Raw genomic sequence first — 16,498 nt, 5'->3', positions numbered from 1 at the left:
CGAGTGCGCAGGCGCGAGGCAGGTATAAGGTGGCGGGCGCTCTGCAGGCTGCACGCAAACTGAACTGCCCGAGTTGCAGCCCCAGCCGCCTGACTCTTGCCCCCATCCTCCCCAAGCGAGGACTCAGCGGGCGGCCTGAGTCGCCCCGACAACCAGCAGCACAGCCCAGTCAGCACAGCCGGAGCCCTGGCTGGTGAGTGCCGCGTCCGGGAGCAGGGGTGCCCCCAACCCTCAGTTGTCTGCAGGGATCCTGGAGGGGCTTAGCGCTCATTTTTTTTTTTTTTTTTTTTTTGCCCAAGACTCAAAACAGAAAAAGCGAAAGCGTTCGTATCCCGGGATGAGCCCTGATCAGACACCGGGAGAAGGGGAGCTCCTGGGGTCTACCCCATCCCCACAAACTTAGTGGGCATTTAACAGAGACTTGACCTTGGAAGCAAAAAAATCCCTCCAAAACAGGTCAGAAACCGACTGTCAACGGCCAGATCTGGTTCACTGGCACACCTTGATTGGCCTTATAGAATTTAAAACATTTTGAGGGGGGAAATGGGGTGGGGGAGAGGGAGGGAGGCAAACCATGAGAGACTCTTGAATGTTGAGAACTGAGGACTGATGGGTATGGGGGGGGAGGGGAGGGGAGATGGGCATGGAGGAGGGCACTTGTGGGGATGAGCACTGGGTGTTACATGGAAACCAACTTGACAATAAACTATTAAAAAAGGGAAAAAAAGAATTTAAAACATTTTGCAGTACGTTGCTAATATTATAGTAAATATAGGTTATTGCATTTAAAAAATGTGAATTCCCTGCTTCTGGAGGAAAATTAAAAGATACGGTGATGAGTGTGCTGGAGCTGGAGTGTGTGCTCCCTTTAGTTGGATAGGGACCAGCCCCAGGCTGCCTGGCCAGGAGACTTTTTTTTTTTTTTTAATGTTTTATTTATTTCTGAGAGAGAGAGAGAGAAAGAGAAAGAGAAAGAGAAAGAAAGAAAGCATGAGCAGGGGAGGGTCAGAGAGAGAGGGAGACAGAGAATCTGAAACAGGCTCCAGGCTCTGAGCTGGCTGTCAGCACAGAGCCGGATGCGGGGCTTGAACCCAAGAACCAGGAGATCATGACCTGAGCGGGAAGTCAGACGCTTAACCAACTGAGCCACCCAAGCGCCCCCAGGAGACTTTTTTTTTTTTTTTTAAGTTTATTTATTTGCTTTGGAGAGAGAGAGAGCATGAATAGGGGCGGGGTAGAGAGAGGGAGAACCCTAAGCAGGCTGTCCTTGCAGAGCCTGACTTGGAGCTGGATCCCATCAACCGAGAAATCATGACCTGAGCAGAAAGTAGGAGTCAGATGCTCCATCGTCTGAGCCACCCAAGTGCCCTTGGTCAGGAGACATTTTTGTCTGTGACCCTTGGATGGGGGCAAACCTGATCCCTTTATCGGGTCCACTTTTAGAGGCAGAATCTCCCCTTTCCACCATCAACCTGAGGGGACATTACAGGTCACCACAACTTTATCTGATGCCTCTAAGACACCCCAGCTGCAGCCCCTGCAGGGACAGGGGGCTGTTTCCCAGAGAGCCGCATTCTGAGAGGAGGCAGTGCTAACATTCACAAAGCCATTTCTTCAACTGGGACAGAACTCTGTTTTGTAATTTCCTTTCCTCTGAACCTTGCTCTGCTCTCTGCAGACACACATACACCCAGAGACTCTCCTCATGCCACACGTGAGCGAGCTCAGGGAGGAGACTGTTGTTGCAGCAGACTAACTAAAGTTAGAATCTCTAAGAGGGCTGAGCTGGAGATTGGAAACCCACCCAGAGTTTCTAGAAACCCGGAGGAGAAGCATCTGGGAGAGACTGCTGGGTAGCTCACAAGGTTTCCTGCATGCACGATAGAGGCTTTTTCTATTTCATTATTTTGTTTATTCATTTTTGAGAGACAGGGTACAAGCGAGCGGGAGAGGGGCAGAGGGAGGGGGAGGGAGACACAGAATCTGAAGCAGGCTCTAGGCTCCAAGCTGTCAGCACGGAGCCAGATGTGGGGCTTGACCCCATAAGCCAGGAGATCATGACCTGAGCCAAAGTCAGACACTTACCCTACTGAGCCACCCAGGTGCCCCTCTGTAGCATTCTTCCAGTGTCCTTAGGGCACCAGCACAGTATAGGGCAAGAACTATTAACTGATTTTCCATTCTTACAGAATATTCTGTACTTATGTGTAACTTTAAAAAAAAGGGGAGAGGGGGAGGAGGAGAAAACATGGAATGATTTGGACCTTGTTTAACTTGTATTAACTGTATTCAGCTAAGTCTTGCCATTAAGATGCATCCAGAGTATTTGTTTGTAACTCCCGGGTTCCTCTGACTTGCAGGCACGCATTCCCTGAGGAACCCAGGGAGCCCAGAGCGCAATAACAGAATGCATGAAGCTGATGGGAGGGCTTGCCCTTAATCCATTTATAATAGGTTTTCCTTGATTGCTCATTCTTCCTGCCAGAATGATCATGTGGGTCATCTATCTTTTACTGTTAAGGTATCTAGATGTGCTTTACATTAAAACCATGTATCACCATCCCTTTCTTTCTCTGCCAGCTTTTATCTTTTCCTGCCGTTAAGTTCTATGTTGGCCTTCAGTGAAGCTGCAGGTTGACCGGGTCCTGTTCAGTCAGCAATGTTAGTGAGCGCTTGGTTTCAGGCCGGCCTGAGGTTGGAGCAGAGAATAGTGGGAGGTTGAGTAACAGGAGGACAGAGGCCAGCTTCCCTGAAACAGGGGACATACTTTGGCCACCAGAATGTACGCTCTACAGAAAAAAGATTTGGTGGAGTGTTTTGTTTTGTACACTGAGGTATTGTAAATGCCTAAAGCAGGGCCTGGTGGATAGAGGTGCTCAGTAAACCCTGGTCAAGCGGGTGAGAGAAAGGGTTCTAGAGAACAGGAGTATGGCTCATGCTAGGGGGGACTTGCTGAGGAGACACTTGCAGGGGGCGAGGGGGTGGGGTGCAGAACACAAAAGATGGCGAGGAAGGAGCCAAACTGTGGAGAAGGCCCAAATGTCCATCAACTGATGAATGGATAAAGATAATGTGGTGTATATACATAAACACAGTGGAGTATTTCTCAGCCATCAGGAAGAATAAAATCTTGCCATTTGCAATGACATGGATGTCACTAGAATGTATTACACCAAGCAAATTAAGTCAGAGAAAGACAAATACCATACGATTTCACCCCTATGAGGAATTTAAGAAACAAAGCAGATGAATACATGGGAAGTGAGGGGAAGAGAAGAGAGGGAAACAAACTCAAGAGACTCTTAAGGATGGAGAACAAACTGAGGGTTGACCGAGGGAGTTGGGCAGGGGGGTGGGCTAGCCTGGGGCCGGGCATTAAGGAGGGCATTGGTTGGGATGAGCGCAGGGTGTTGTATGTAAGTGATGAATCATTGAATTCTACTCCTGAAACCAGTATTACACTCTATGTTAACTAGAGTTTAAAAAAAAAAAAAAAAAAAAGATGGTGGGGAAGGAACAAGGGATTTCAGGACACAGAGAAGTGAGGATGAATGGGGAGCACACATCGTAGGGTTTGAACCCTGGAGGCGAAGCAGCACAGGGAGAGAGCTGCGTTCACGAAGACGTGCTCAGCTGTGTTACAGAGTGGCCTCTGTTAGGTCAATGCTGTGCATGGCAAACAGAGATGAATGTTACATTCGGGGCACTGGTAAGAATCCCGTTTGTCTTTCCAACCTCTCCAAGGGCAGCTCCTTCCGAGGACCTTCCCCCATCAGCCGGCCCCGAAGTGAACAGTTTGCCTCTGCAATTTTGTTCCTTGCCTCCCTTGTCAGGCTAATGTCATTAGTTTTTTGTGTGCACGTCTTACCGCCGTCCCTAAGGGACATTCTGAGAACGTCAGATGTGTCACATAGCTAGTTAAGTGGCAGGAAGGGAAACTGAACCCTTCAAGTCCAAAACCCCTCAGGTTTGTCCACGAAGGAGGACTTGGCAACAAACGACTCTCCCGGTCGCCCTTCACCTCTGGCCCAGGAGCACAGTCTGCTGTATGGACTGTGGGTCCGTGTTCTGTTGTGTCTGTAGAATCCTTGACCGCTTTTCTACTGTGTGGTGTTCGGCAATCGTATCTATACCAGATACTGACCGCTGTGGGTTACGTTTCTGGCAAATCTATTCTTCTGGCTTGTGTCTCCTCTTACTTTTTTTTTTTTTAAGTTTACTTTTTTATTTTGAGAGTGAGAGAGAGCACAAGCAGGTGAGGGGCAGAGAGAGGGAGCAGAGAATCCCAAGCAGACTCCGTGCCATCAGCTCGGAGCCAGAAGTGGGGCTCCAACTCACGAACCCTGAGACCAGGACCTGAGCGGAGATCAAGAGCCGGACCTTAACTGACTGAGCCACCCAGGCGCCCCTGTTTAGTTTTGAAAGGAGCCGGCGTCCTAGAGCTAGTCGGTGATGAGCTCCTTGAAAACAAGGGCTAGATATTCTGACTCACTATGTCAAGTGCCTTTGTATTTTACTACTTAGGAAATGCTGGTTAATAATAATAAGTAAATTTATGGAAACCAATTTGACAATAAACTATTTGTAAAAAAAATAAAAAATAAAATTTTTAAAAAAATAATAAGTAAAAAAAAAATCTTTATATACATAGCTGAGAAGTAAGCCGAGAGAATATAAACTGACAAAGCAGTATTCATTCAGTCCACATTGATAGAATTCGCGCAAAGGTAAGTCCCAGAGAAAACGCGTATCAGAACTTTATATACTCACATTTCTCCCAAGAGCAGTAAGCCGTGGAGTTGATTAGGGATTTGTTGAGGCGGCCTCAGGAGCTCCTGAACCTTTCCCCAGGCCGTCCAAAGCACATACTTTGCTCTCACAGAGTTCGAATCCCTTACTGAACTTGTGTTCCCCGGCATCTGAGCTTGGAGAGTCTGAAACGCCACGAGGGAGCGGGGCGAGGCTCCCGGGCAGGCTGGGGTCCGACGCTGCCGCGGGGCCAAATTTAACCCAGAGCAGCTGCTCCCACGGGAGCTCCGCCCGTGGGCACAAATGTTAGGAGTTAGTGAGAAATGAGGCAGTGACACCAATTACTAGGGGCAGATGTTGTTGGTAAGCCCCGTTCCCCGCCCTGCTGCCTGCACATGGTTGCATGGATTTACCTATACGTTTACTAATTTTTTTAATGATCTCTACACCCAAAATGGAGCTCGAACTCACAACCCTGAGATCAAGAGCTGCTTGCTCCTTTGAGCCAGCCAGGCGCCCCTATGTCTACATATTTTTACATTATTCCAGTCTCACCACTTACTATGTAAACTTGGGTAACTTGCTTAACTTTTCAGTGCCTCAGTTTTCTCATCCGTAATGTGGGACTAACTGTATCTAGCTCATGGTGTCACCATGACAGCTGGAAAAGAATGCAAAGCACTCAGAGCAGTGCCTAGCACACGGTAAGCACCCGTTGAGGCTGTTATCCAGACAAAGGCAAATAGTATACGATTTCACTTGTGTGTGGAATCTGAAAACCCAAACAATGAACAAACAAAGACATAGACCCATAAACACAAACAACAAAGTGACTTTGCCAGGGGGCAAGTGGGCTAGAGGGATAGGCAGATGGGTGAAGGGGAGTGGGAGATACGGGTCTCCAGTTATGGGATGAATAAGTCATGAGGATGGGGCGCCTGGGTGGCTCAGTCGATTAAGCGTCCGACTTCGGCTCAGGTTTGTGGGTTCTCTCTCATGGTTTGTGGGTTCGAGCCCCGCATCGGGCTCTGTGCTGACAGCCGGCTCAGAGCCTGGAGCCTCTTTCAGATTCTGTGTCTCCCTCTCTCTCTGACCCTCCCCTGCTCACAGTCTGTCTCTCTCAGAAATAAATAAAACATTTAAAAAATTAAAAAAAGCAGTAAGTCACGAGGACAAAAGGTATAGGGTGGGGGAATACGGGTGGTGGTATGGTAGTAGAGGTATATGCTGTGACAGGGGAGCACGCTGGGGGTGAGCGCAGTGTAAGGTATACTAGGCTCATAGAATCCCTGTGTCATCTGCCTGAGACACATGCAATATTGTGTGTCAAGTATACTTCAATTAAAAGAAAGAATGAAAAGGGGCTCCTGGCTGGCTCAGCTGGAAGAGCATGTGACTCTTGCTCTTAGGGTCGTGAGGTCGAGCCCCACATTGAATATAGAGATTACTTAAAAATAAAGAAAGAGGGGCACCTAGGTGGCTCCATCGGTTGAGCGTCCAACTTCGGCTTGGGTCATGATCTCACGGTTCATGGGTTCAAGCCCCGCGTCGGGCTCTGTGCTGACAGCTCAGAGCCTGGAGCCTATTTCAGATTCTGTGTCTCCCTCTCTCTCTGCTCCTCCCCCCATCATGCTCTCTCTCTTGCTTTCACTCTCAAAAATAAATAAACATTAAAAAATTAAAAAAATGAAGAAATAAAACTTAAATAAAATAGAATAAATGCTGTTGTTGCAAGAGAAAAACATTCTTGTTCTAACAACTTTATTAATACAGAGTAGGTCCAAAAAAAGTAAATCTTTCCCCTCTGTCTCTGTGCCCTTGATATCTCTTACTTAGCTAAGAAAACTGTCAGTAGTTTCATGTAATTATTCCACATTTTTTTCCCCTCATAACTATATACTGCAAATCTTTGTACACATATATGTAGTTTCTTTGTCTTTTTTTTTTTTTTTTTTTTAAATAATGTCTACACCCAACATGGGGCTCAAACTCTTGACTCCAAGATCAAGGGTTGCATGCTCTACCTACCAAGCCATTGAGGGGCCCTCATTCTTTATCTTTTAAAAAAAATTGTTTTTAATTGTTGAGAGAGAAAGAGAGAGTGATAGAGTGTGAGCCCAGAAAGGACAGAGAGAGAGGGAGACACAGAATCTGAAGAAGGCTCCAGGTCCTGAGCTGTCAGCACAGAGCCCAATGTGGGGCTTGAACTCATGATCAATGAGATCAGGACCTGAGCAGAAGTTGGATGCTTAACTGACTGAGCCACCCAAGTGCCCCTCTTTGTCTTTTATAATAATGGATTCACACTCCCTTCATTTGATCAGTTAACAATACATCGTGGATATCCTTCTGGGTGACTCTATATAGTTACCAGCATCCTAGTCTGTAATGTGTATGTACCATAATTTATTCAAATCCTCCCCGTAAAGAGTCAGTGAATGCCAGTGAAAAGAATGATAGAGTCCCCGTCGTGGCTCATACAGCCTTATATCCCACTGCCTTTAGTCTGTAGAAAAGATCCCCCAAAGTTGGAGAGCTAGATCAAAGATTTATGCGTCTTTAAAATTTAAAGAGACTCAGCCTGATTACTTTCCCCCCGGGGTGAAGACAATTCTTGTTCCCACTGGCAGCTGTTAGTTTCCTGCACTCTTAATAGCCCTCAGTGTTGCTTGTCTTAAATTGTTTTGCCAGTGTGTTGGGTAAATAATGATATCTCATTTTAATTTGCTTTTCCTGACAGGCTAGGCAGGGCACTTGCTCATTTGTCTTTTGTCATCTGCATTTCCTCCTCTGAGTAGTGTGCTCATATCCTTGATTTATTTTTCCAGTGCATTGTCTGTCTTTTTTCTGTCTGTTTGTAGATATTCTTTGGAGTTTTAACCCTTTGTCATAAGAGTTGCAGGTATCCGCTCCCTGACTTGTTTATGGTGCCTTCTGGTACACACACATTTGTAATTATTGTAATACGTGGCTTCATCTGGCAAGCTTTCGGTTCGTGGTTGCTGAATCTCTAGTCTCTCTTAGAAGTATTCTCCGTCTTGAGGCTATGCAAATCCTTCCTTTAGATCTGTCCTCTGCAGGAATTCATTGCTGTAGGAGGTGTGTTTGTGGGATAGTGAAAACAACAACAGAACAAGATTACAACACACACACTGAAAATTCGAGGTGAATTTTCACAGACTTGTGGGATGAGCACCTGGATCAGGAAACAGAACATTGTCCCCACCCCCTGACAGGGGGACCGCTATACTGACTCCTAACCCCTTGTTAGTTTTCTAAGAGGGTAAGTGCATTTTCATGCAGGTGGCCGATTAAGAACGCCAGCGGAACCAGCCCCTGCGTTAGAATGCGTCCTTTACTCATTGGCGCTTCTGTGGACAAAGTAGGTTTCTGGCTCCCGAGGGGGGGCTGCGTCACCCAGCGCCTCACAGAGGTCACTCCTCTGTTTCGGATCCCGGCCCGGCCGCCCTGCGGCTGAAGCTCTGCTGCGTGGGAACTGATTTTCTCCGTATGCCCTGTGTGTCTCAATAGCCAGAAGAGCATTGATCGTACTGGCCCACGCAGAGACGACGTCCTTCAACCATGCCATGAAGGACGCTGCTGTAGAGGCCTTGAAGAGCAAAGGATGGGAGGTCACTGTGTCAGACCTGTATGCCATGAACTTCAATCCCGTCATCTCCAGAAGGGACATCACAGGTAGGATGGCGTCCCCCCCTTTAATCAGGGCTCTGTGGCACATCTCGCCTGTGGGTTCTGTGGCTCAGCCTCGGCCCCTCTGGCTTCAAGCTGTCGCTTTCCTCTCGGCAGGTACACTGAAGGACCCCGGGAACTTTCAGTATCCTGCCGAGTCTGTTCTGGCTTATAAAGAAGGCCGTCTGAGCCCCGATATCGTGGCAGAACAAAAGAAGCTGGAAGCTGCAGACCTTGTGATTTTTCAGGTGTGATGGGACATCAGAAGGGGTGTCAGGATGCTTGAGTTCTTACTGTCCAAGACAGGTCACCTGATTAGCTATGTGATCTTGGGAGAAGTCACTTACCCACTTTAGCACCATCTCTATAAAGAAGGGTGATGACTTCAAAAGGTGCGGTGTTACACAGATGTATAGATATTGTGAACCTGGCTGTGCTACTCTGAGAATATGTGACTACGTGGGGCACCTGGGTGGCTCAATCGGGTAAGCCTCTGACTCTGGTTTTCAGCTCAGGTCATGATCTCACAGTATGTGGGTTTGAGCCCCGCCTCGGGCTCTGTGCGGACAGCGCGGAGCCTGCTTGGAATTCTCTCTCCTCTCTATCTGCTCCTCCCCTGATCACGAGCCCATTTGCTTCTCTCTCTCAATAAATAAATAAATAAACTTTAAAAAATATACGTGACCACAAAGATGACATGTGAGCCTTGAGCTTTTTCTTCAATTAGTGATTCCTATGGGATCTCTCACAGTTTGCCTTTGACCCCTTCTCTGCACGAGCTGTGGAGTGAAGCACGGGACACGGACCCCTGCGGTAGGAGCCTCCCAGCTGAAGCGGGAGCTGGCCTGCTTCACGGGTTCCAGCCCCCCTTCTCCTGGAAGCTGTCTCCCCACCAGGCAGTCCGTACTTGTGAGTCCTCTTTCCTGAAAATGCCAGACTGGACTCCATGACTTTTCTTCTGCTGGTTCTAACCAGCTTTTTGTTATTGAAAATGGACTTAGATGACCCTAGCGACCGCACAAGGAGGTGACACCAGCTGTGGTTTTTGCAGTTGTTCATTCAGCTACAAAGAATCCAGACTTTTAGGTCTTTCCTTCTGCCCTGTAACTGTCGCTGTAAGTTAAAGCCATGCGCCATGAGCCAGTGTCTGAAGGATGCCTTCTTGGTCAGCGTTTGTCTTACCCTGGCGCGGCCGAGGCGCCGCAGAGGCAGCTTTCAGTTCCGCTTCTCAGAATCACTGTATTTTAGAATTGGAAAGGACCTCACTGCTCTTTGGATTTAGCTTCTCTCCGAAGCATCAGTTTAACTTACTCTCAGTACTACGGTACATGTTGTGCCCTGTAAAATAGCAACATATGGAAAGGCACCGCATACGCCGCAGGTTTATATACTTATTATAACATTTTACCAACAGGTGATGGGAAAAGTCTTCTTGTAAGTTTTTATTTTTATTTTTTTTACTTAAAATATGTTTATTTTGAGAGAGAGCAGGTCAGGGTGTGGGAAGGGCAGAGACAGAGGGAATCCTGGTGGTTTTTAAAAATAAAATAAAAGTTTTTATTTTTATTTTTTTACTTAAAATATGTTTATTTTGAGAGAGAGCAGGTCAGGGTGTGGGAAGGGCAGAGACAGACAGAATCCCAAGCAGGCTCCGCACTGTCCGCGCAGGGCAGGATGCGGGGCTCGATCTCATGAACCGCTAGATTGTGACCTGAGCCGAAACGAGGAGTTGGACATTTAACCGACTGAGCCACCCAGGGCCCCTGGAAAAGTCGTACTATGGAAGGATGCGTGTATTATGTATGATAGTTTTTCAACATGGAAACCAAGCGTCCTGAGGAAGGAGTGCTTTCATTCACACCAAGACCGCCCAGGCTGCCCCCTGCTCTCTTTTCTCACTTCTCCACGAACAAACAGAGGAAGAATAAACTTTCAAATATCCTGCAAGCCAACCAATTCTATTTTCAGCTCTGACTGTAGAAGGTTCACAGGGACGAAATCTACGTGTGTAAACCACCTGCACATTTATCTGAAAAGCCTCAGGTCTGGCCCCTCACAACTGCAGAGTCATAAACATAAGGAGCATCTAGAGATTACTCAAGCCCCTCTTTTTACAGATGAGGCCCATCAGACTTCACGAAAGTAAGGGGCTTACGTGACAAAGGTCTTGCCTCCCATCAGATGCAGGGTGAGAACACGAATCTCGTTCTTCATCTCGTGTCCTTTTTGTTCTAAACCCGCCCCTTCTACCCCCTTTCCTATACTTGTCTCAGCGGGGCCTGTTCCCAGGTGTCACTGTGTTGAAATCCTAAGTCAGGGAGAAAAAGAGGAAACATGAGCATGGTCCAAGTGCTGCCTTCATCAGGACAAGAGGCTCAGCAAGACTCCCTCACGGGAATTCCCTGATAAACCTCAGGCACACGGCCATTTGTTCGCCGGTGTGAGCGTGCACTCACGTGCAGCTTGTTCTATTTAAAAAAAAAATTTTTTTTTAATGTTCATTTTTTTTTGAGACAGAGAGAGACAGAGCGTGAGCAGGGGAGGGGTAGAGAGAGGGGGAGACACAGAATCCAGAGCAGGCTCCGGACTCTGAGCTGTCAGCACAGAGCCCAATGTGGGACTTGAACTCACGGACCGTGAGATCATGACCTGAGCTGAAGTCGGATGTTTAACCGACTGAGGCACCCAGGCGCCCCACGTGCAGCTTATTCTAAACAGTAGGATTTCACATCCGTGAACACGGGGTACATGTTTCACACTGTTGAGAGCACTCCTACATAATACTGATTTAGGCATCACACACTGAGGCAAACTTTCTCTGCATTCCTTGCTGTTGAGACTTTGCTGCTAAATGTGATCGAAGTGGCATGTGGCTTTCTTCAGACCTACTCAGTACTTGTTTCTTTTAGGCAGAAATAGAGGAGTGTCAAGTTGACTGGCCAAGGCCATTGTTTTTCTTTAATGTGCTCACTCCTCCAGAAGCACCCACAAGGGCTTCCAGAAAGGTTTGCTCTTCTGTGACATCAGCCCAGCACCTGAGCCTTCGATGCTGGCGGCAGTTTCTGTGCTGACCTCTCTGTGCTCTGCCCCACAGTTCCCGCTGCAGTGGTTCGGAGTCCCCGCCATCCTGAAAGGCTGGTTCGACCGAGTACTCATAGGGGGGTTCGCGTACACGTATGCTGCCATGTATGACAACGGACCTTTCCGGGTAGGTGGATGGTTCTGCTCTAACAGCCGGATCCGGGGTGCAGTCTGTCCTGAGGCGAAGTTCTGAACACAGTTAGGTACTAAGGTCAGGCTCCTCGGAGAGCTGGATGATAGTGCATGTAGATATTTAATTTTTTTTAATGTTTATTTTTTGAGAGAGAGACAGAGTGAGCAGGGAGGGGCAGAGAGAGACAGAGACACAGGATCTGAGGCAGGCTTCGGGCTCTGAGCTGTCAGCACAGGGCCCGACGACGCAGGGCTTGAACCTACAAACTGCAAGATCGTGACCTGAGCCAAAGTCAGACACTCAACCCACTAAGCCACCCAGGCGCCCCGGTGTGAAGATATTTAGACAGGCCTTTAGGCTTTGCTTTAACACATCCCAGGGACCCAAGGGGCAGGGAGATCAGGCAGAAGTAGGACGGCAAGATATTGCGCGTTGAGGCTGGGTGGTGGGAGCATCGTGAGACCATGTTCTCTATGTACGGAGACCCCCACATACGCCACAGGACATATTTTGAGGCCTCCTAGATTACATGCCTACATACACGCGGAGCGCTGTGGGGAGACACTGATTTCGTATCAGTCTTTACCCACTTGGCCACACCCCGGAGTAATGAGGACTCTGGGGCTGGCCCTCGAGTGTGACTTCTGGAGTCACACTGCGTGGCTCAGAGGAGCCAGTGTGGGAGGAAGGAACAGAAATAGCAGGTGGCTGGACTTGTGGTGTGTTCTTTTCCCCGGGGCTGTTTCATTAACTTCCTGTCACCAAGGAGACGTGAGGGGTAATAACTTTTCTTTTACAGAATAAGAAGACGGTGCTCTCCATCACCACTGGCAGCAGCGGCTCCATGTACTCTCTGCAGGGTATCCACGGAGACATGAATATCATTCTCTGGCCAATTCAGGTTACTTTGTTTCAGTGAACCTTCACCGGGGATTAATTAATTGAGCTTTGTGTGGGGTCCAGATCCTCAAGATGGCAGCTGAAAACAGACCTGAAGTGTGAGGACGCGAGCAACGTAATGATTCAGAACTCCAGGGAGCTCCCCTCTAAGCCTTACTAGTCTTGCCGGGCCCCTGTACTTAAGAGTAACCTGGCAATGCAAATGTCTAAACACCTCTGTCTCCTAATCGAGGGCCAGTGCAGAGAACCCCTAGATTGGTATAGCCATGTGCCCCGATTCCAGATGACTGACATCTGTCTCCAGTCTTCCAGGCCTTCTCTGGGATGCTGCTATGGCCTCACAACCTATTAGAAAATTTAAGAAATGGGGCGCCTGGGTGGCTTAGTCGGTTAAGCGTCCGACTTTCGCTTAGGTCATGATCTCACGGTTTGTGGGTTCGAGCCCCGCGTCGGGCTCTGTGCTGACTGCCAGCTCAGAGCCTGGAGCCTATTTCAGTCTGTGACTCCCTTTCTCTGATCCTCCTCTGCTCACGCTGTCTCTCTCTCTCTCTCCTAGAAATAAATAAAAAAAAAAAAAAAGAAAGAAAATTTAAGAAATGATTTAGTCCAGCTAATGAGTGGAGTCTGAGGGAGGCCTCTGGGTGGACGGTCGCCGGACTAGCAGGATAATGTCTTCTACGGAAGAGGGTAGGAGAGAAGAGCAAATGCGGTGGCCGCCTATGATAGTGGAGAATTATGTTAATATTGGAGAATAAGTTACACAGATGACTTCTTGAGGCTCATCTAGTTAGAAGGAGAGGCGGAGAAAGGCACATCGACATACCTTGGCAAGTCCGCTGCCGAGAAGCTGAAACTCCCTTATGTAATAGAACTTCCGGCACTTTTGGCAGAGGATCCCAGGCTGGCACGGTTTCAAGATTTTATTCATTTAGAAGAGCTCAACTGAATAGGCTAAAATAGGTAACAGCTAGGAATAGAGAGTAGAAGGTGAGAGAAAATAGCTAGGAGTTGAGTCTCCGGGGTGCCTCAGGCCCCCACAGCGGAGCATCTTGTTGAAAAGCCTAGATTAACTTTTGTGTGTCTATTTATGATACAAGCTGTAGAGGGTTTGTTCTGTGACTCAGCTCTGCTCTCTGTGTGTCCCCAGAGTGGCACTCTGCATTTCTGTGGCTTCCAAGTCCTGGAACCTCAACTGACATACAGCATTGGGCACACTCCTGTGGATGCGCGAATTCAGATCCTGGACGGATGGAAGAAACGCCTGGAGAATATTTGGGACGAGACGCCACTGTATTTTGCTCCAAGTAGCCTCTTTGACTTAAACTTCCAGGCAGGATTCTTAATGAAAAAGGAAGTGCAGGATGAGCAGAAAAACAAAAAATTTGGCCTTTCTGTGGGCCATCATTTGGGCAAGTCCATCCCAGCTGATAACCAGATCAGAGCCAGAAAATGAGACTCACAAGACTGGGTTCCTTTTAAAAATGTAGCCTAAGCTAGGTTTATTTCTCAGGCTTCCTTGACTTGCTTTAGTTTTTAAGATTTGTGTGTTTTTTTTTTCTTTCCACAAGGAACGAAGAGGAGGCAGAATTGACTGTATCCATGTATTTCTGGATAGTCTCATTAAATGTAACTGGTTCTAGTGACTGCTCTCATGGCAAAACCTGGTTAGGCTCAAGAAGCCACTGAGGATATGAAGCAGGGAAAAAGATGGAGAAAGATGTGAGACAATATTCTTCAAGGTCCTCTACACAATTAAATTCCTCTTTTTAGGGCTACATTTTTAGGGCTAAATCTGGCTGGAGAGTATCCAACTCTTCGATGATACATTTTCCTTTTAATTACCTCTGGTTTATGGCAGAAGGGAACTAATTGCTCTAAGAAATGGCTGAATCTGACACAAGGGACTTGTTTAGTAGTTACTAATTTGTGCTTGTTTATGATAGATACTGGTTTGAATTACTACACAGTGACTAATATGCCTTATGTGTGTGTTACTCTTGCTTCACCTTTTGTTCTTTATACACAGCACACACAGATACTTTGAATGCAAAGACGATAAAACTCTCTTCTTTACCTCAATCTTCGAATTTCATGTCGGCAGAAATAAACCAACATATCTATACGCTACGTCTGCTACAGTGAATGAAAAAAACAGTTACTCCCAATATTTAACAACAGCCTTCTGCAAATACTCCTTTACGTCTGAGCGACATCACAGTCTGGAAGGGTTTCTTCTCTGCCATTGCTGACCTGATGACTTTCCATTTGGATGCATTTTGGTTCCACAGTTTTGGGGATAAAGTTGTAGTCCTAGAGTTTCATTAGCCTTGAACAATTTTGGCATAATATTCCAACTTCCAGTTGAAATTATTGAAGTGTGACTCACTGTCAGTATAATTCAAGTAGAATATGATGAAAGGCTGCCCTCTGGTGGTGTATTGAAAGAAAACACGAGAGATTTTGCAAAGCAAGGTTGCCTGAAACTGGGAACAGGTCCCATACCTGCCAAGGAAATGGGGGCGGCAGGCCAGAGACCCTCATGGGCCAGATGCCAACAGGCAATTGGGTAATTTCCCCCTACAAGATACATAATGGCAGATGGCTGGCTGCTTCAGCTTGAAAATATTTTCTTGTTGCCTTCCTGCTCGCTGTAATTTTGTGTATGTTTCTGAAAGCTCCAAATGAAATCAATAAAACCCATTTCTACAAAATAGACCCACACTCACTGGTTTCAGTGAAGCTAGTGATGGAGGCGAGGCATGCAGGGAAAAGTGGAATCGGCGACTAGGGAAGATGGGATCAGAGCATATAATAATACATTATGGCCAGAAGCTTTTTTTTTTTTTTTAATTTGAGACAGAGAGAGACAGAGCACGAGTGGGGTAGGGGCAGAGAGAGAGGGAGACACAGAATCTGAAGCAGGCTCCAGGCTCTGAGTTGTCAACACAGACAACTTAATGCGGGGCTTAAACTCACGAACTGTGAGATCATGACCTGAGCCGAAGTGGGACACTTAACCGACTGAGCCACCCAGGCACCCCTGGCCAGAAGCTTCTAAAGAGAGCTCTCCCAGGGCTCTCTTCATATGACTGGTAATGGAACCAGCCCTTCAACAGGGCTGCTTCATATGACTGGTAATGGAACAACTTAGGAAGGTCCTCTCAGGGAACCTAAGGGACAGTTAAAGAGACCCTGGAAAGAATACTTTCAAGAATAACCTAGAATTCAGTAAACAAATGCCAAGTGGCAGTATTTATTATGATTTGCCTGATTTATTCTAATTTACCCCATGGGCCAGGTACTCTCCTAGGCAATAGGTACTCTTCCCACTACTTTGGGAACAGAGCAGTGAACAAAACCAAGCACCTCATGGAGTATGCATTCTAGTGAAGAATGACAGAACAGACACGTCAGCTGGTGATAAATGCTAGGAAGAAAAAGCAGGGTAGGAGACAGGATGTGGGGAGTTTTGTTTTATACAGGGTGATCTTCCCCACTAAAGTTACATTTGAGTAAAGACCTGATAAAGTGAGAGAGTGAGGTGTAGATGCCTGCAGGGAGGCACTCCGGGCAAATCCCTGAGGCAGGATCACATGTAATATGAGGAAGAGAGGATGTTAGTGACTACAGCAGAGCAGGGAAGAGGGATAGGCCAGAGACACAGCTGGGATTGGATACAGAGCCTTCCAAAGTACTGTAAGGATATAAAGACAGGGGAGCACCTGGGTGGCTCAGTCGGTTAAGCGTCCGACTTTGGCTCAGGCCATGATCTCATGGTTCTTGGGTTCAAGCCCCGCGTTGGGCTCTGTGCTGACGGCTAGCTCAGAGCCTGGAGCCTGTTTCAGATTCTGTGTCTCTCTCTCTCTGACCCTCCCCTGCTCTCGCTCTCACTCTTTCTCAGAAATAAAACATTTAAAAAATCAGAAAAAAACGAATATAAAGATA

The 16,498-nt window shown here is 47.3% G+C and overlaps 1 protein-coding gene across 3 annotated transcripts; it reads left to right on the top strand.

Moving 5' to 3' along the window:
* The first annotated feature begins 40 nt into the window (after nt 1–40).
* NQO1 (NAD(P)H quinone dehydrogenase 1) lies at nt 41–15,235 on the top strand. Of its 3 annotated transcripts, XR_005526255.1 has the most exons (7): nt 41–193; nt 8,281–8,445; nt 8,557–8,687; nt 11,534–11,647; nt 12,453–12,554; nt 13,701–14,292; nt 14,580–15,235. XR_005526255.1 is itself a non-coding variant. In XM_039221296.1 (6 exons), the coding sequence occupies exons 2-6, from the start codon at nt 8,337–8,339 to the stop codon at nt 14,004–14,006; spliced, it is 762 nt and encodes a 253-aa protein (XP_039077227.1). In that variant the 5' UTR covers nt 41–193; nt 8,281–8,336; the 3' UTR covers nt 14,007–15,235. The 3 variants fall into 3 exon arrangements, 2 of the variants coding, with proteins under 2 accessions (XP_039077227.1, XP_039077237.1); XM_039221296.1 differs by having other exon boundaries at nt 13,701–15,235; XM_039221306.1 differs by lacking the exon at nt 41–193 and adding an exon at nt 416–456 and having other exon boundaries at nt 13,701–15,235.
* Nucleotides 15,236–16,498: the final 1,263 nt, after the last annotated feature.

The sequence above is a fragment of the Hyaena hyaena genome, unplaced genomic scaffold, assembly GCF_003009895.1.
Source record: "Hyaena hyaena isolate Hyena2069 unplaced genomic scaffold, ASM300989v1 scaffold_18, whole genome shotgun sequence".
Lineage (NCBI taxonomy): Eukaryota > Metazoa > Chordata > Mammalia > Carnivora > Hyaenidae > Hyaena > Hyaena hyaena.
The sequence above is the reverse complement of the archived record's forward strand: the minus strand, read 5'-3'. Positions and strand labels throughout refer to the sequence as shown.

What these genes read in the sequence shown, in the direction of transcription:
- NQO1 (XM_039221296.1), top strand. Translation starts at nt 8,337, where the DNA reads ATGAAGGACGCTGCTGTAGAGGCCTTGAAGAGCAAAGGATGGGAGGTC. An exon ending in CTCCAGAAGGGACATCACAG is followed by an intron (nt 8,446 to 8,556) that starts GTAGGATGGCGT and finishes TCCTCTCGGCAG; the next exon opens with GTACACTGAAGGACCCCGGG. An exon ending in ATGACAACGGACCTTTCCGG is followed by an intron (nt 11,648 to 12,452) that starts GTAGGTGGATGG and finishes TTTCTTTTACAG; the next exon opens with AATAAGAAGACGGTGCTCTC.